The sequence below is a fragment of the Asparagus officinalis genome, chromosome 5, assembly GCF_001876935.1.
Source record: "Asparagus officinalis chromosome 5, Aspof.V1, whole genome shotgun sequence".
In the NCBI taxonomy this organism is placed as follows: Eukaryota; Viridiplantae; Streptophyta; class Magnoliopsida; order Asparagales; family Asparagaceae; genus Asparagus; species Asparagus officinalis.
The window spans coordinates 116,368,662-116,389,447 of NC_033798.1; the positions used below are offsets into that span (position 1 = coordinate 116,368,662).

The 20,786-nt window shown below is 38.7% G+C and overlaps 1 protein-coding gene across 1 annotated transcript; it reads left to right on the forward strand.

Annotated features, from left to right (window-relative positions):
- On the forward strand, positions 851-1,771 carry LOC109842442. The gene has a single exon (XM_020411322.1). The coding sequence runs from the start codon at positions 851-853 to the stop codon at positions 1,769-1,771; it is 921 nt and encodes a 306-aa protein (XP_020266911.1).

A 20,786-nucleotide genomic window follows, 5' to 3' on the forward strand; every position in this document is an offset into this window, starting at 1 on the left:
GCAATGTTGAAATAGGTGACAATACTGGTCAGCTTGGGAAAGATTTACAAAGCAACCAGTCTGGAGATTATGTGTTTGTTCATAAAAACATAGTACATCAAGGTGGCATCAATATTGATCAATCTGGGCAAATGTCTGAAAAACATCCACAGGGAGAAAATGCTAATAAATCTGGGAAAAATTCTGCACTTCTAAATCAATATGATGATGGTCCCTTACCATTTCAAAGAGCTCACCAATCAGATAGGGGTATCCTCATTGGGCATTCCAGTAATAATGTCACAGAATCTGATAAACATGCACATTAATATGCAGGAAACAGTAATGCTATAAACTGCTCTTCTGTTGTAAATTCAACTGGTTTCACAAGTGTTACTAGACCAAGAGCAGGAAAAAGAATCAATGACACCAATGTTGGGGGTTCTTGCATTCAAAACTCCCCATTTTCTATTCTGCAGCAACAATTAGACTTTGATCCCTCTTGGATTGATAAAGGGGGTTATTCTAAATAATGCATCTGGCAATTTGGAATATTAGAGGGTTTAACAAATCCTCTAAGCACTTGACAGTCAAGCATTTTATAAATGAATATAAACTCTCTTTCCTAGCTCTCCTAGAGACCAAAGTTGAGGGAAACAAAATGCAATCCATTGCTAAGAAAGTGACAAAAAACTGGAAGTGGATTTCTAACATTCCTGAAGCAAGAAATGGAAGGATTTGGATTTTCTGGGACAATGAAACTCTATCAGTTCAAGTTTAGTTTTCCTCCAAGCAGCACATCGCATGCACTGTTGTCTCAAGGGATGGTAAGCTTTCTTGCATAATCACAGTAGTGTATGCTTTAAACCAAATGGATGATAGAAAAATACTATGGCAAGAATTACTGAATTTTAACCAAAATAGCCCTTGGTTGGTTGGGGGTGACTTCAATGCTATATTGAATAATGAAGAGAAATTGGGTGGTGCACCAGTATCTGACACAGATACCATTGATTTTCAAAACTTTTTTAGTTTTAGTAATTTAGTACATCTTAAAGCAATTGGTAATTTCTATACCTGGTGCAATAAACAAGATGCTCAAGATAGAATCTGGTCCAGACTTGATAGAGTCTTGGTGAATGAAGATTGGATACATCAATACACATCTAGTCCAGTAGAGTTCTTAATGCCAAGTTGTTCTGACCATTCCCCTGCATTGATTACTATTGGAGAGGATAAGTTTGATGGTAAAAGGCCTTTTAGATTCTTCAATATGCGGATCAAGCACCCTAAATTTCTTCCACCTGTCAAATCTGTTTGGGAGCAAAATATTAGTGGATATAACATGTATAAATTTCATACCAAGCTCAAGTTCTTAAAGCCTGTTCTAAAAGAGCTTAATAAGAAGCATTTTATGAACATCAGTGAGCAAGTTATTAGAGCCAAAGATGAATTATCTGACATTCAGAAACAAATGGCTGCTGATCTTCTCAACTCAAACCTAATTGCCAAGGAAAAAGAAGGTATTAAAAAATACATCAGATTGCTGAATTGTGAATATTCATTTTACAAGCAAAAGACAAATATTTCTTGGAGCTTACATGGTGATAAATGCACTCAGTTCTTCCACTCTTTCATGAAAAACAAAAGGCATCGTAACAGGGTACTGTCAATATACACTGAGGATGGAAAAAGAATTACTGATATGCCTAGCATCATTGAGGAGTTCACTGACTATTACAAGAAGATTTTGGGTACTGCTATCACTGTTACAAACCCTGATCATCATTGAGGAGTTCACTGACTATTACAAGAAGATTTTGGGTACTGCTATCACTGTTACAAACCCTGATATGGGAGTTATCTCTAATTGACTATTACAAGAAGATTTTGGGTACTGCTATCACTGTTACAAACCCTGATATGGGAGTTATCTCTAATGGTCCTGCTCTATCTCCAGTTCAAAGTTCAAATCTCAGTCTTCCTGTCAGCAGAGAGGAAATCAAACATGTTGTATTCTCAATGTCTGAAACAAAAGCTCTAGGTCCAGATGGATTCAATGCTGCATTTTTCAAATCAGCTTGGGACATTATCAATGATGATCTATATCTTGCTGTGGAGGAATTCTTCAATACGGGAAAGCTTCTTGGTACTTTTAACTCTACTACTATTACTCTTATTCCCAAAATTCTTAACCCAAGAACTGCTTCAGATTTCCATCCCATCTCTTGTTGCAATCTGATATATAAAGTCATATCAAAAATTTTAGCAGGGAGAGTGCAAAGTGTCATGGGCTATCTTATTAATAATGCACAAAGTGCATTTGTCAAGGGGAGACTTATCTCTAGTAATATTCTTTTAGCTCATGAACTAATGAAAATTTATGGTAGAAAACATACTTTTCCTAGAGCTATGTTAAATGTGGACCAGAGGAAGGCATTTGACTCTATTAGCTGAGATTTCATCAAAGCTATGTTGTAGGGGTTAAACTTTCCTAGTATCATGATTAACTGGATTATGGAATGCATATCAACTCCTAAGTACTCTCTTGCTTTAAATGGATCTTTGCATGGATATTTTAAAGGTAAGAGGGGTATAAGACAAGGAGATCCTCTTTCTCCTTATTTGTTTGTTATTGGGATGAAATATCTCTCAAGGAGATTAAATGCTCTTAGAAATGATAAACTCTTCAAGTATCATCCTAAGTGTCAAAGCCTAGGGATTACACACTTGATATTTGCGGATGACCTTCTCCTCTTTGCTAAAGCTGATGGATACTCAATCATGAAACTGTTGGGTGTCTGGATTAGAGGCTAATCTTGCCAAATGCTCAATATACTTCAGTGGAGTTGTTGATGGTCTGAAAAATCAAGTTTGTTCCTTGTTGAAATTCCCTGAGGGGATGTTGCCAATTCGTTATCTGGAATTGCCACTTATATCAAGAGATTACCTTACCTTGATTGCTCTCCTCTAATAAGTAAAATTTGTGAGCAATTCCTTCACTGACAAAAAAGGAGGTGCCTCTCTTATGCGGGGAGACTAAAACTAATCAAATCTGTTATTATGGGTATTCAAATATTTTGGACCAGTAATTTTATCTTACCTGTCAAGGTGCTGGAGAAAATTGATGGAATGTGCTTAGATTTTGAATCACAAAGTTCATCAAGTATCTTGGGAGAGTATATGTCGAGGGAAAAAACAGGGGGGACTAGGCTTGTATTCAGCTAAATCCTGGAATCATGCAGCTGCTATAAAATTGCTTTGGATGATCCATCAGAAAAAAGACATGCTTTGGATAAAATGGGTCCATGAAAACTATATCTATCAAACTGATATTTGGCATATTCAACCTAGAACATCAGATTCCTGGATGTGGAGACAACTTTTGAAAGTCAGAGACATGGCGAAGAACAAATTTGGAAATGCAAGCAATCTCATAAGTATCATTAATAGCTGTCATAGTGGGGGTAAATTCCAAATCTCCTCTGTCTATAATGCTTTGAATAACTATTCCCTTCCTGTTCCGTGGTATAATACTGTCTGGGAAAGATTAAATTCCCCAAAGCATTCTTTTGTGCTTTGGCTTGCCTCTCATTCCAGATTATTAACGCAAGATAGGCTATGCAAAATGAGAATTATAAACTCAAACCAATGTGTTCTATGTTCTGATCATCACCAAGCTGAAGAAACATGTTAACATCTTTTCTTCGATTGTCCATACTCAGCTCAGGTATAGAATAGTGTAATAGACTGGCTGAACTTTTCCTGGAGATCCTGTAACTGGGTGCATCTGTTTCATTGGTATAATAACAAACTGAGGGGAAATGGTTTTAAGAAGAAGCTTAAGAGGATGGTCCTTGCTGTGACAGTATACTTAGTATGGCAAGAGAGGAATTTAAGAATTTTCCAAGGCAAAGCACGTGAACCAGCTATCCTTTTCCGAGTAATCAAGATCACTGTCTTTACAAAAGTTTTGAATGATGATACACTGAAATATGTTTGAAAGAGATTTGAGAGGTACAAAGTTGTAATTAGTTTGGTTTTCCAGACAGATTTAGTTGGATATTTTTGATGTACTTACATTCTTTCAATGGTTGATGGATAAAGTTCCTCTGTAGCCATTGTTCTGCATGAAGTTATCAAACTTCTTATACCACTGTCTCGAAGCCAGTTTCAAACCATATAAGCTCTTCTTGAGCTTGCACACCATCTCTTCCTTTCCTTCTTCAATGAGGCCAACAGACTGCTTCATGTAGATTTCTTCATCCAAGTCATCATGAAGAAAGTCAGTCTTCACATCTAACTGCTCAAGAAAGATGTCTTCTGCAGCCACCAAACTCAACACTACTTGAATCTCTTGCTTTCATCACTCTCCTGCTTGATCCGATAGACCCATTTGTTATGTAAAGCTTTCTTCTGTGCAGGTAGCTGGGCTAACTCCCATGTCTTATTAGTGAGTAGAGAATCCATCTCCTCCTGCATAGCATGCTCCTACTGCTGAGATTCACTCACTTGCATTACCTCTTCATAGCACTCCGGCTTACTGCTATCTGTCAATAATAGGTAGTCAAGAGATGAAATATATCTGAGATTTGGTTTGGATACCCTGGATGACCTCCAAAGCTTCATGCCCTGGGTAGTTTCTTTTGCATCTTGAGCCTTCTCCATTCTCTGATCAGAACAAACATCATCACCCCTATCTGGAAGTTCCTCTAAATCCATGAACTCGGATCCACCTGCATCCGTAGTGCTGCTCCCACTACTTTGGCTATCCTTGGTATTTTCCTTGTTCTTATACATCACATCCTCATTGAATATCACGTCCCTGCTTCTGATGATCTTCATGTTCTTCTCATCCCAAAGGTGATACTCGAACTCATCAATGCCGTATCCAATGAATGTGTACTTCTGTGACTTAGCTGCTAGCTTGTCTCTGACATGGTCACTGATATGAACATAAGCCACACAACCAAATACCCGCAAGTGTGAGAGATTTATCTTCTTTCCACTCCAAACCTCCTCTGGAATCCTAAAATCCAATGGAACTGATGGCCCGTGATTAATAAGGTAAGCTGCCGTATGCACCGCATCCGCCCAAAATGTCTTAGACAGACCTGCATGTAATCGCATGCTCCTGGAACGCTCTGTCAAGGTCCTGTTCATCCTCTCCGTAATGCTGTTATGCTGCGGCGTCCCTGGAGTAGTCCTCTCTAAGCGAATACCATTCGTAGCACAGAACCTCTTGAACTCCTCCAGCTCGTATTCTCCACCATTGTCTGATCTCAGACATTTCACCTTTAGATCTGTCTCGTTCTCTACTATGGCCTTTCACTTCTAGAAGATTCCAAACACCTCTGACTTGTGCTTCATGAAGTAGATCCACACCTTCCTCGAGTGATCGTCGATGAAGGTGACATAATATCTCGAACCGCCAAAAGAAGACACACTGGCTTGACCCCCATACATCTGTATGAATCAACTCTAGCTTCTAAGCCTTAGGTGGCCTTCCACCCTTCTAAAAACTAACCCTCTTCTGCTTCCCAAAGATGCAGTCTTCACAAACCCCGACTTCCACGGTGTCGATCCCGGTTAGCTTTCCTTGTGAATGTAAAATATTCATCCCCTTCTCGCTCATGTGCCCTAGCCTGTTGTGCCACAGATCTGTACTCTCTTTGCCAGCTGCAATAGCGAGGGTGTCACTCGCATGTAAGGTGAGGTAGAGAGTTCCTAACTTGTTGCCTCGAGTGACACCCGCATGAATCCGCTGTGAATGTTGAAACATAGCCTTCTGCTCCAAGTTGTCCCACCGAAACAAGATTTTTCTTTAGCTTTGGTACGTGTCTCACGTTCTTCAAGGTCCACTTAGAGCCCTTCATCTGAATCTGCACTTCACCCTTTCCAACAATATTACAGGGCTCGTTATTCCCCAAATATACTTTTTCAAAGTCCCCTGCTACATAATTTTGAAAGAGTTTCCTGGTAGCAGTGGCGTGGAAAGAAGCTCCTGAATCGATGATTCAAGAATCCGAATCACTGTCCATAGCAAGGATCAAGGCATCTTGCACGATATAAGCCTCCTGCTCACCCGCATCCTTCTTTGGACTTTTGCAGACTGAAGACATATGACCCTCCTGACCGCAGTTCCAACATTTCCCTTTGATAGGCCTAACCTTCGAGTTTGGCCTCTTCTTCACTGATTTCGACCAATTCCTGTTCTGGTTTCCTTTCTTCTGGCTTCTACCTCTCTGCTCGAAGTTTAGAGCTGAACCTGAACCTTCTGATTTGGACGATTTCCTTCTAACCTCCTCGGATAGAATCATGCTAACAACCTCACTCAGCTTTAACTTCTCCTTTCCTGCCGAATTGCTGATTGCCGTCACACAACCTGCCCAACTATCCGGCAACTGCGATAGAATCAATAGGGCTTGCACTTCGTCATCAAACGTGATGTCCACGGAGATAAGCTGATCAACAATCGTGTTGAACTCGCTGAGGTGCATCGTGAAGGACCGTCCTTCTGCCATCATGAGGTTGAAAAGAGTTTTGACGAGATGCACCTTGTTTGCTGCCGACGGTTGCTCGTACATCTTCGCGAAGGTTGAAAAGAGTTTTGACGAGATGCACCTTGTTTGCTGCCGACGGTTGCTCGTACATCTTCGCGAGCACTTCCATAAGCCCTACCGTCGTCTTCTCCTTCAAAATATTGTGGGCTACTGATTTGACGAGCGACAAACGGATTTGCCCTAGAGCCTTCCTATCCAGTATCTCCCAATCATCATCTGACTCCTCCTTCTTTCCTTTTTCCTTGCCCATCAACGGGCGATACAAGTCCTTCTGGTACAGATAGTCCTCCATCTGCGACTTCCAGTATGTGAAGTCTGAACCATCAAACTTCTCAATCTTTGATTTGATTTCCTCTGCCATGGCTCTCTTTCACACAAATTGCTGAACGAAGCTCTGATACCAGTTATTGGGGATTCAAAATAATCAAATCAAATCCGTACCCTTCCGGATCTTGTGTTTGAGAGTTGAGCAAGAAAGAAATTCACCACAAATCAAAGATAAAAACTTATAGGAAAGTAAACAAGAAAGAACACACCAGATTTAACGAGGTTCGGCAACGTGCCTACGTCCTCGGGAGCCACACCACACAATTCTTTGATTACTTGAAGAAGATTACAATGCTTGCAATTGCTCTCTCTCTCTAAGATTTCTAACCTCAAAGAGCCCTCAAAACCCTCTTTTTTTGTGCTCTTTTTCTCTCTTAAACCCTAAAGGGACGTGTTTCTATTTATAACAAAACACAATCCCAAACAGATTAGGATTTTAAAATAAGTGTGTCACACCCTGGTGTGGCACAGACCACACCCATGGCAGACTCTGTCACACCCTGGTATGGCGCAGACCACACCAATGGCAGACAGGATAGATTCTGCCATACCCTGGTGTGGCGCAGTGATACGGGTGTATCTTCTCTTTGGAACTTAGCGATCCTCATGGAAGCTTGAGGATAGATGATTCTCATACTAGCATGAGAATAGGGGGTGTCAAACAGTATAAGGGAACACAGGAGGAAGCGTGGAACAAGACGACGAGCAGAAGAATCGAAGTACCCAGTTTTCAGCCTGTGAGTCGACTCATGACTGTTATGAGTTGACTCATCAGGTTGAGTCGACTCATGACTATCATGAGTCGACTCATCGCTGGTTATTGAGATTTCTCCAGTTTCTGTCGAGTCGACTCATCTCAGTCATGAGTCGACTCATCGAGGGTTTCCTGGTTCGTTTGGGATTCTGTTCACACGAATTTCTGTTGGTTTTGGGTCTGGTTATTTACCAAATTGCCATCCACGTTTGTACACCTATATAAGTGATTGTTTTAGGGTTTCTAAACAATCAGAGAGTTAAATCAAGAGAGATTAACTTGTAATTGAGATTTGGAGAGCTTGTTCTTCAATTCTAGAGTGAGATTGTGAGAGATTGTAAATTACATACTCATAATCTAGAGGAGGTATTTTCCTTCGCCCAAAATCTGAGTTATTCTTGTATTCTTATTATTTCTCCTCAACCCACCTTTGATAATTCCGCGATCAAAGGTGCTCGCACGGCAACTCGTATCAAGTTGGTATCAGAGCAATCAGATCCTACGAAGGGGGCATCCTGTGCATGGTCCTGACTCGTTCGCAATACAAGGAGCTTGGCGAGATCCTTACTTCTTTGGAAGGAGCCTAAGAGTTAAGGAAGGAGAATATGTTTGAAACAGATAACTCAACAAGACTTGATGCCATGGAGAAGCAGATCGGGACGATTGGTTCGACGCTCAGTCAGCTCGTGGGTCTCATTAACAAAGGGGACAAAAGAGAGGAATCTTCTTCGAAGGGTAAGAAGAAAATCATCGAGTCCGATGAAGAGAGCGAGAAGTCTGATTCGGACGGGGGAACCGAGGTTGTTAGGGCTGCTGGACATCAAGGGGGTAAAAATAATTACCAAAATTTAAAGATAGATTTCAAGGTGGAGATTCCTGTCTATGATGGGAGTGTCAATGTAGAAAAGCTCGATGATTGGATTGAGCGTATGGAGATGTACTTCACCCTCTACGGATATTCATCCAAGGAGAAGATTGTGTTCGCGACATTGAAGCTTTCAGGACACGCGTTGACGTGGTGGAAATCCTATTGCAAACAGGAGAAGAAGGCAACATCGTGGAACAAATTCAAGGAGCTACTCAGGAAATAGTTCTATCCGGTGGGGTTCCTTGAGGAGCGTTGGTACAAGTGGTACGGCTTGCGCCAAAGATTCAATCAGACCGTTCAAGAGTACACGACGGAGTTCCAGCAGCAGGCGATGGTTCTAAACATCGCAACGGACGAGTACTCCATCTTCATGAAGTACATGGCGGGACTGAATGATTACATCCGTAAGGAGATGAAGCTGTTCACGGTCGAGACGATTGCAGAAGCGAGCGTGAAGGCAATTGCCATTGAGGGCAAACAGAAGAAGGGCAACGAAACGAAGGGTGACTCCAAACAATCGGGAAACAAGTCGAGTAGCTCTCAACATAAGGAAGAGAAGAAGAAGGGTGATTCAGGGAAGGCAGGATTGACATGCAATCACTGCAAGCAGACAGGGCACGTGGCTGATCGTTGCTGGGATAAGTACCCTCATCTGAAGCCGAAAGGGTTGAAGAAGAAGGAGGAGAAAAAGGCGTACGTGATAGCACAGGGTCCGAAAGAGGTTCCCGGGATGACAGAGCCCAACAACAGCCTCAACCTTATGGCAGGGAAACAGGCCACAAAAGAAGACAACGACCCGAGAGAGCAACTCTTTGTTCTGAAGTTGCAGGTCAAGACTAGCTTGGTGGATGCCATTGTAGACACAGGGAGTCAGAAGAACCTGATATCTGAAGCGTTGGTACAAAAGCTGGGATTGAAGACGGTGAGGCATCCGAAGCCCTATCCATTAGGGTGGATTCAGAAGGAAGCGGGATTGAGTGTGGTGAACCAGTGTACGTTCCGATTTGCACTCCATGAGTCATATATTGATGAGGTCACATGCGACGTGGTTCCGTTGGATGTTTGCCAGGTTATTTTGGGCAGTCCTTACTTGTGGGATAGACACGCGGTATATGATCGGCGGGCCCAAAAGTATACGTTCACCAAAGATGGCGCGCAATTTATTTTTTGCTCGGCATCTCTTCCGCAGGAGACAAGTTTGGTGATGGTGACTCAGGCTAAGAGGTTGGTGAATGCGGGCAGGAGGTTCGTGTTATTGTTCATTCGGCCTTATGGAGAACAGCTGAGTAGGATATGCTTTTCCACATTGAGCAAGCTTCAGGAGGGAGATCTTGACAGTTTGAAGGCCAAGTATGCGGACTTGTTTTCGGAAATCACGGGACTACCACCACGGCGAGGTGTAGAGCACGAGATTATGTTGACTGGCGAGAGTTCCTTGCCAAACATAGGCCTATACCGCACATCGATACAGGAGTCCGAAGAGATCAAGAAGCAAGTTCAGGAGCTCTTGGAGACGGGAGTGATAGTGCCAAGTTGTTCACCTTGCGGGTCGCCGGTGTTATTGGTGCCCAAAAAGGATGGAGGTTGGCGCATGTGCGTGGATTACCGGGCGCTCAACAAGATAACTATCAAGAATCGTTACCCACTACCACGGATCGATGATCTTATGGACCAGTTAGAGGGAGAGAGGTTCTTCACGAAGTTGGATCTGAAGTCTGGCTATCATCAGGTAAGGATTCAGGAGGAAGACACTTGGAAGACGGCGTTCAAGACCAAACAGGGCCTGTTCGAGTGGTTGGTGATGCCGTTTGGATTATGCAATGCTCCGGCGACTTTTATGAGGCTCATGAATGATTTGTTGCGACCTTTCATAGAGGATTTTGTGATTGTGTACCTTGATGATATTTTGGTGTACAGCAGGACCTGGGAGGAGCATCTTGTTCATGTAGAAAAAGTGTTTAGAGTATTGCAGGATGGACAGCTGAAGCTCAACGGGAAGAAGTGCGAGTTTGGGAAGGACGCGGTGATCACAAAGTGGCCGACGCCGAAGACAGTGACTGAGGTGAGGAGCTTCATGGGGGCTTGCCAGTATTTGCGCAAGTTCATTCGACATTTTTCGACTTATGCGGCACCGTTACATGGCCTCACAAAGGCTAAGGTTCAGTTCGAGTGGGGAAGGATGCATGAGGAGGCTTTTCAGCTGCTAAAGAGGAAGATCTCGGAGGCACCAGTATTGGCGTTGCTGAATTTGCAGCGGACTTTTGAGGTGGAGATCGACGCATCTAGTTATGCGATGGGCGCGGTGTTGATTCAGGATGGGAAGCCGGTCGAATATCATTCTGAGTTGTTTTCGGGTGCTATTGCGAACTACCCGACCTATGACAAGGAGTTCTATGCATTGTATCAAGCAATCAAACATTGGAGGGTGTACTTGTTAGGGAAGGAGGTGGTTGTGCACTCGGACCACAAGCCATTGGATCGTATTTGATGGCTTTCAACATCATTATTAGGTACAAGAAGGGGGCGACAAACAAGTTGGCCGATATGTTATCTCGTCCACCGGTAAGAGCTTTATTGGTGACGACGCGTATTCAGCCCTTGGTTCCTTTGGAGTATGTACAGCTGTATGCATCCAGTAGAGACTTCGGTAGTGTGTTCGAGCAGGCAAAGGCCGGTCAAAAGGGGGAGTATGCACTTGGAGAAGATGGCTTGTTGTATCGTGGAACATCACTATGTATTCCGGAGGATGGTGATAGGTTGCAATGGATTCGGGAAGCACATACCTCGCGTGTGCAAGGGCATTTTGGAATTCAGAAGACGCTTCTCAATCTACGGCGACATGTGTTTTGGCCACGGATGCTTGATGATGTGACCAAGTATGTTGGAGGGTGTAAGTTATGCTGTATTTCGAAGCCTTCTAATAGAAAAAGGGGATTGTACCTACCATTACCGGTTCCTTCTAGGCCGTGGGAGAGCATATCTATGGACTTTCTAGGAGGATTGCCGACTACCAAGCATGGGCATGACTATTTGTACGTTGTGATGGACCAGTTCAGTAAGATGGTGTTTTTGATTCCTTGTAAGAAGACCGTGACGGGAGCGGGTGCAGCACAATTGTTCTTTGAGCATGTGTGGAAGCACTTTGGGTTGCCGAGCTCGATTATTTCGGATCGGGATAGCCGTTTTCTCGGGCATTTTTGGGATTCTTTGTGGAGTCTGATGGACACTAGATTAAAGAAGAGCACGGCTTTTCATCCACAAACAGACGGGCAAACGGAGGTAGTCAACCGGACTATGGTGCATATGTTGCGGGGGTATAATTCCAGGCATCCCAAGACTTGGGATGAGAGCTTACCATATTTGCAGTTTGCTTTTAATCGGGCGATTCATGGATCTTCGGGAAAGTCACCGTTTGAGACTTGTTATGGATTCTTACCACCGAGTCCGTTTGATCTCGTGTTTTCAAGTGAATCTACGATGGACGGCAAGGAGGGGAATGAAAGACAACGGGCTCAGCGATTTCTGGAGAAGATTGCACAGATTCATGCCACGGTTGAAGCACAATTGAAGAAGTCACAAGCAAAATACAAGGCGAAGCATGATCAACATCGGGTTCCTTGTAACTTTGGCGTGGGCGATATGGTGTGGCTGAAATTGAGTAAGGAGAGGCTAAAAGGAGAAGGCAAGAAGTTGAAGCCTAATCGTTATGGTCCATTTCGAATTCTCGATCAGATTGGCGACAACGCTTTTAGGCTGGATTTGCCGCCTTACTTAGGCATGTATTCGGTGATCGATGCTGAGTACTTGAAGTTGTTTGAGCCTCCATTACTGGATGATGAAGGTGATGACAAGGTGATCTTACCGCATGTTGATGACTTATGGTTTGATAGAGAGGAGCTGCTGAAGGAAGACTGCATTTTGGAGCGAAAGACGACCACGACAAGAAGGGGAATGAAGGAGTCGTTTCTCATCGGACGTCAAGGTCAAGTTCCTAGAAAGGCTAAGTGGTTCAATAAGGAAGGAGGGGATCGCGAGTTTCCTCAGCTGAAGTTCTAACTTGAACGGGACTTCAAGTTCTTAAAGAGGGGACACATGATACGGGTGTATCTTCTCTTTGGAACTTAGCGATCCTCATGGGAGCTTGAGGATAGATGATTCTCATACTAGCATGAGAATAGGGGGTGTCAAACAGTATAAGGGAACACAGGAGGAAGCGTGGAACAAGACGACGAGCAGAAGAATCGAAGTACCCAGTTTTCAGCCTGTGAGTCGACTCATGACTGTTATGAGTCGACTTACGGGCTGAAAACTGGATGCTTCGATTCTTTGATTCGTCGTCTCGTTCCACGCTTTAACCTGCGTTCCACTGTGTTATTTTACACATCTATTCTCAAGTTACCATGAGAATAATCTATCCTCAAGCTCCCATGAGGATCGCTAAGTTCCGAAGAGAAGATACACCCGTATCATGTGTCCCCATTGTGAGAGATTGTAAATTACATACTCATAATCTAGAGGAGGTATTTTCCTTCGCCCAAAATCTGAGTTATTCTTGTATTCTTATTACTTCTCCTCAACCCACCTTTGATAATTCCGCGATCAAAGGTGCTCGCACGGCAACTCGTATCACGTAGACCACACCCATGGTCTGTCTTGAATTTTCATGCGATTATTGACTTTGATTCTAGGTTTGGGTCTCCACTCTCAAGACCAACAAAAACAATGTATAGGTTCAGGTCATATGATATCACGACTGGAATTAGAAGTATAACCGTCTTTAATGAACATTTCCTATAGCTATTGAACTCAATAGCTAACACATCTCATATTATAAATCCACAGAGCATGTAAATCCAAATCTGAATCCTGTTCTTTTAACACCCCATGCATACAGTCAAGTATCAACATACACAAGACACATACACATGCACAAGACACATACACACATGAGAAGACTTATAGCAATAATTTCCTTGTCATTTTCAATCATGCACAAGACACATACACACATACAGTCAAGTATATATAGAGTTATTATGAAGAAACTTTTGTGTGTTAAGCGCATAAAATATTTAAGCGCACAAGACACATACACACATACACACACACAATTAACTAACTTACCTCATAAAATCAAGAGTCCTCAGCATCGTCAAGTTCCCTCCTCTGCACGCCACTACTGCTTCCTCCAACAAGTCCAGCCTAAAAATAAATAGATTTACATTTAGAGAATGAAATTCAACAATATAAGACATATTATTAATTTACCTGTGCGCCAGCGTCTAAATCTAATTGGTCCAAAACTTCTTCAAATAATTCAGCTGAAATCTTCCCGGACAAGCATAAAACGATGTGTGAAAAAACATCGTCGCTAGTAGGGGATGGAGGCAAATATGAACACATAGTCGTCATCATCTACATGAGCAATGTACAGTCGATCTTACCACGCAGATAACGGTTGACGCGCATAATTGTAGAAGTGGTGTGAGTTTTGTTTGATGATGTTGTCACAGTCGAGGTTGTCGAGGACGCCGTGGAGGATTTTCTGAAGGTACCCCGCTGAGCTCCAACCCCCATCAATGGAAATCTGCCTCGGTTATTATACCCCATCACATTCATTGAAATGACATTATTTTCCTCTCTAGACAAGACATGAGGGTCATTAGCAGCTTCTTGGGTAGCACGTAGTGCTGCATCCTTCGACGCGACAGCAATATTATCCTAAATCACATACTAGTGCTGCATCCTTCGACGCGACAGCAATATTATCCTAAATCACATAAGAAAAATAGATATATATTGAATTGTCAAATAATGAATGTGGCCCTGGCAATATTATCCTAAATCACATAAGAAAAATAGATATATATTGAATTGTCAAATAATGAATGTGGCCCTGTAAAAAGCCGTGGGTGGAAATGCGAATTTTTTTTAAGAAGCCTGATTTCAAAGTACAACAGTTTAAACTCTTAATTAATGAAATGTACAACAACGTAATAGTTATTATTTAATGACTTATTGAAAAATAATTACCACCAACACCATGTTTTCTTTAATCTTGTCTTCATTTTTATATGTTGAGTGAAAGGTACCGTAAGCTAACTTTGCCTTCAAATTGATTGGCATTATGGGCTTCCCCTACAAAGTATAATAGTAAATGTCGAAAAGTTTGGTCATATTGAAGGTTGTAGCATGTGAATACATCAACTTTAAATATTATACCGTGTCTCGACAATAACTATACTCTTTATGTTTTCTAGCTTGCAACTATCTGTTTAACTTCTCTTTATGTTTCTCACATTCCTTGTTGTAGCTCTTGAATTTTAGCAATCACTTGTGAAGAACTCAAATTTGATGAGAGTATCAATATATCATCCATAGATTAGACTTCAATTCATTAGCAAAGAGAATTCTCTTAGTGACCTAAAGACTTTTTGCAGTTCTTCATACATAATATATACTAGTATTTAGACCCGTGCAAAGCACGGTTTTTAAATTATATTCTCAAATATTGATTATGTTAACAAAATTAAGTATTATGCTATAAATAATTGTAATATTCTGCTATAAATTCAGTTTAGTGTAAAAGTGAATTGAAAAATTAATTAATATTTGGTTATTATTCATTTATTATTGATAAAGTTCGAAGCGATACTTCATTTAATACTAAAAAATATTTTTTAGTATTTGGTTTATAAATAAATAAAATTTAACCAAAATGTTAAAGTTCAAAAAGTGGAGTCAATCAATTGTGTGGTGAATTGAGCAAATATTTACTAAATTATACAAAAAAAACCTTTATTCCTCTTCGCGGCCTGATCTTCAGATCCTAATTAGGATGGTGTGCTTATTAGTAATCAAAAGTAAGCTCAATATAAATCTATTGTACCATATGAAAAAGTCCTAAAATCTTTGAGAGAAAGCTAAAAGGTTGTTTTGAGAATTGCATTCAATTGTATGAGATGTTATAAATCTAAAAGGCTATACAATTATTTAGATTTCGAACACATCTAGCAAAATATCACAAAAATCAAATCATTCGTCAAAATATCACAAAAAAGAAAACCCATCTAGCAAAATAATAATAATAACCCCATAAAAATCAAATCATTCATCAACACATCACAAAACTGAGCACTAAAGATCAGAACTTTCACCAGGTGATCGCCAAAAACCCCCAAAAAATTAGAAATAAACTAACCATTTAAAATAACATAAAATTTGAAATAAATCTCTAATGCAAACATCAACACCAGAGCTATAAATGGGTTAATAAAGCAGAAACAAAGAATATATCAAGAGAAATATCTACTTCACCAAACTTCATAACAAAGACCAAACTCAACAGTCAACACCGTCCAAAAGTAATGATTACCCATAAACTCTAATGATCAAAAAGCAAATCTATCATAAACTCAAACAAAAAAACAAAACAAACCCATAAATAAAAAGCCAGAGAAGCAATTGATCGAACCAAATGTATTCAGCAATGATCTTTTTTAAAAATCAAACATATCACTAAATTAATCAAACGGAAAATAAAAAGGCAGAGAAGCAATTGATCGAACCAAATGTATTCAACAATGATCTTTTTTAAAAATCTCATAGAAAAACCAAAGGTGGAATTTTGCAATTTTTTATTGAGAAAATGAACAATAAGAACCAAGGAGTTGAGTTAAAACCCTAAAAATTGCAACTTTTTATTATATCCAACGGCGAGATTGGTGGTGAGGAGAAAGGGGAGTACCCGACGAAGGAAACTCTTCTTCGTTGCCGACGACGACAGAGGCGGCGACGGCAATGGTGGAGCAGAGGAGGCGGAGGATGCCGTTGAAGATGGAGGAGGAGGAGGAGCAAAGGAGTTTTTTTGATTTTCTGAATCTTTTTCTGATGATTGAGAGAGGAAGAGAGAGAATTGTGGGTTGTAAAAAGGGAAGTTTGGAAACATGTTCAATGAGAAAGTGGGATGTGAAACGTGGGAAGTTTTTTTTATTTTATTAAGGAGAACGTGGGGTGTAAAAGGAAGTTTAGAGGGAGAGTACGGAGATGAGTTGGATTTTTTAGCTCTTTTTTTAATCTAACTAATTTTGTTATGAACACTCTGATTGGTCCAGATCAGATTTACTGTTCATAAAAGCTTTTTGAGTGTTCTCTTTTAGTTAATAAGAAGTAGATATATATATATATATATATATATATATATGAAGAGAACTTAAAGTAACCGCTGTTAGTGTATCTTTATCCAAGATTCACATGGATTAATGCCTGAAAAATGAAAAGAGCATCTTTATCCAAAGGCATGTGAAAAGATTCAAAAAGCCTAAGCATGTGGATGGCTGTGTATCTGAGTGCTAGTTTTGTTTTTAGGTTTTAGTTTTTATTTTGTCCTCTCAAAGTTTCTTATTACAGAAATTTAGGGCCACAATTCAAGGAACTTTTCTGTGCATTAATTGTGTTCTATAAGGTACTAGAGATCTTCGCCCAAATCTTTAGCAAACTTTTTATGACTAAATGCTCTTCCACAATTATTTTTACTTACCCCACAGATGCAAGCTTCTCAGCAACAAATGCAGTTGCAAGTAGAGCTAAAGCAAAAAACAAATGGTGTTCTGGACAAGGTCGTGGAACAATGGGGCTGAGAACTCCGATACAAGTACCAATCTTATTGTGAGAAATCAATAGGTAGCTTATCTAACCTAATAAGATCATAGTAATGAGGAGGGTAGACGTTTATGATTTCTAAGTAGATTATTCTATTGTCTTTGTTAATAGGTTCCGAGTGCCTCTAGTGGACATTGAGAGTATCAACCCCATATTGAGCATCAGCCACTTTGAAGCTAGTAAGTTCACTTTGTATATTGGCTAGTTATTGATATGTTAAAATTTTGTATATACTAATTTATACATAAACATATGCACATCTTCACATCAACCCATTTACATACTTTAAAAGATTTACATGCAAAACTGATTGTAGATTACAGCATACGGATGGTCAAACATACCGAGTCATACAAAGTCACCAGGGAAGTCACATGAAAGTATATAGTATAGGTTAATCTCTAAAACAGAATTAGAGTTAAAATTTACCCTTGCAATGGATTGGGGAGATAAACCTGATATTGAGGCATTATGAGTGGAATGTTATGAGTGAAATGCTATGTCATTGTTGTACCTTTTGGACATTATGAATGGAATGTTATGTCATTCGGTCTAAAAAATGCCCCATCTGAATTTCAGAATATTATAATGAAATACCCATTCCTTATACTGATTTTATTATATCATATAGATGATATTTTAATATTTTCAAATACTTTTGATCAACATATAAAACATTTAGAGATATTAGAAATTTATCTATTCGAAATGGGCTAGCAATATCTGCCCCAAAAATAAAAAAATTTCAAACTCAAATACGATATTTAGGTCATCAAATTAATAAGGGATCAATGATTCCTATTAATAGAAGTATAGAATTTGCTTCTAAATTTCCTGATAAAATAACTGATAATAAACAATTACAAAGATTTTTTGGAGCCTTAAATTATGTTACAGATTATTATAAAAATTTGGCTCAAGACTCTGCTATATTATATAGTAGATTAAGAAAAAATGCTAAGCCTTGGTCTATTAAGCATACTGAGGCTTTCAAAAAGATTAAATCTCATGTTAAATGTTTGCCCTGTATTCATCTGGCCAATATACAATGGTTTAAAATTATAGAAATGGATGCTTCTAATATAGGGTATGGAGGTATCCTTAAGCAAATTGATCATGATACTAATAAAGAACAATTGGTTCGTTTTTACTTTCGGAAAATGGGATAAAGCATAGTATAATTATTCTACAATTAAAAAAGAAATGTTAGCTATTATAAAATGTTTCTCTAAACTTAGAGATGATATTCTTAATCAAGATTTTTTATTAAAAATAAATTGTAGTTCTGCTAAAAGTATTATTGAGAAAGATGTTAAAAATCTTGTTTCTAAACAATTTTTTGCTAAATGGCAAGCTAAATTAGCTATGTATCAATTTCGTATTGATTAAATTAAAGGTATTAATAATTACCATCCTGATTTTCTAATTAGAGAATTTCTTCAGGGTACCAATGCGTCAGACTTATCCCTCCTCTTCAGGGAGGGGGAGAGGGGATGGTAATGACAACGCCAGGAGTAATACTCCTCATTCATGGCGTACTGTTACAAAAAAAGGGAAATATGGGAAGTTCTTCACAATCCATTTATAAAGGAGTTAATGATCTTCTAAATTCATAAGAATCTCCTGAAACTTTTGATAATATTCTAAAAAGGAAATTGTTTGGCATAATAAAGTGATTTGCGACATAGTTCTATATTTAGAACAGGAAGACGGTCCTTTTATGAATGATCCAGAAAAATTAAGACAAAAATATTTTTCTAACACATATTATCCTTCTTTAGCGCTGAGGTTGTATTGCATTAGTTATTATCCAACTTTCAGGAAAATTCACTTCTTCCCATTTTATTTGTCTATTAACAACAATATTTGATGTTAAAACATTTGACAAAACTAGAATTGTTTTTCCTGGTTTTGTATGTACTTTAGCTTTAGGAGCTAAAGTGGTTAATATTTTATAATGTATACGATATATTATCGCAATTGTTTCTGATCCAGGGATAAAATTATATCCATGTGTCTTAATATTAAGACTTATAGCTTCTAACACTTTAGGAATAGTCAAAGAAAGACTTAAATTGGGGTATACATTAAAATAAAATGGTCCATTACTTAGGCTAGTTTCTATAATTCCCATTAAAGATTGTGTCCAATCAAGACATCTAGCAAATTATACAAACAAAAGAAGGAGAAGTAGAAATAATTTTTAATCCTTCAAGAACTGTCAGAATATCTGATGTATCAAGTTCTTCTAGAAAACCTATTTCTAGGGCAAGTTCTTATAGAACTAATGAAGTAAAAGGTCTTCAAATTTATGATAATAATATATTCCACATGGAATTTATAATAAGGATGAGAAATTATCTCCTCCTACATCTGAAGTTAGTTTTAGAATTCACTAAATGATTTTAAGCCAACATCCTTTAATTAGGAATGTTCGAAATCAGGAATTCTTTGAAAACAAAAATAGAAACTTCAGAGGTTGGTTTTTCAAAACTTTTTCTAAAAAAGAACAAGGAGATTTGAAAGATAAATATTATCAAGACCTTAAAAATAATATAGAATTCTTTATTCCTTGGTTTTTAAAATACTATATTCAAAACCGAGAGAAACATATCAATGTTTTAGAAGAACATCTAAAACAATGGCTTACTGGATCTGGATCTATTGTTAGATCTATCTATCCGCCAACCAAATTATTACGTTTATCAGGAGTGTCAACTACCAATTTAGAAACAAATGCTTTTATAAAGCCTATAGATTCACAGGATGAAAATATAAAAGAATTAAGTAAAATTATTAAACAAAATAATTATACAAACATCCATCTTCAAGTTGTAGGTCAACAATTAATAAGAATAGAACATGCAATAACTAAATTAATTTCAAAATTTAATGAAGTCATCCCATCTTTAAAAATTATTGAAAAGAATAAATCTCCAAATATTGAAAAGGCTACTATAAAACCTCCAATCAATATCTCTGGTTTTAAACATGGAGATGAAATTACATCTGATATCATAGAAATGATATCAAATAAATTTAATAATTCTAAATTAAATATGGTATCAGAAACTCAATCTATTTCTTCGTATAATTCTGATGAAGAACAACTAGAAGCTTTAAACATGATTCATAATAATGAATCTGAAGAAGAAATAACTCAAGATAAATTATTGTCTATTGAAGATCAATTTACTACTATAAATAAATTAAAAAGGAGGGCCTAATAAGAGGCTAAAAAGATACTATTATAAAAGACCTACTCCTGTAGATGTCTTCTTTGAAGAAAATGATGCTTATATGAAGCTAGATTATAATGGTAAAAATATCTACGAATGGAATATAGATGGTCAATCAGACAATCATATTTTATCTACTTTACATCGTATGTTAATGTATTATACTGTGTGTAGACAAAACAATAATACAGATAAAATGATTGTCTAATATATTACATATGGATTCACAGGCATCCTTAAAGGATGGTGGGATAACTATTTATCCAAAGATGCTAGAGATGAAATAATCAACTCCACTAAATTAGAAAATAATCTACAGCAAGAAGATGATGTCTATATACTTTAATGATAGCCATTACACATCCTCAGGGGCTTATCTCGATGATGGAGAACGA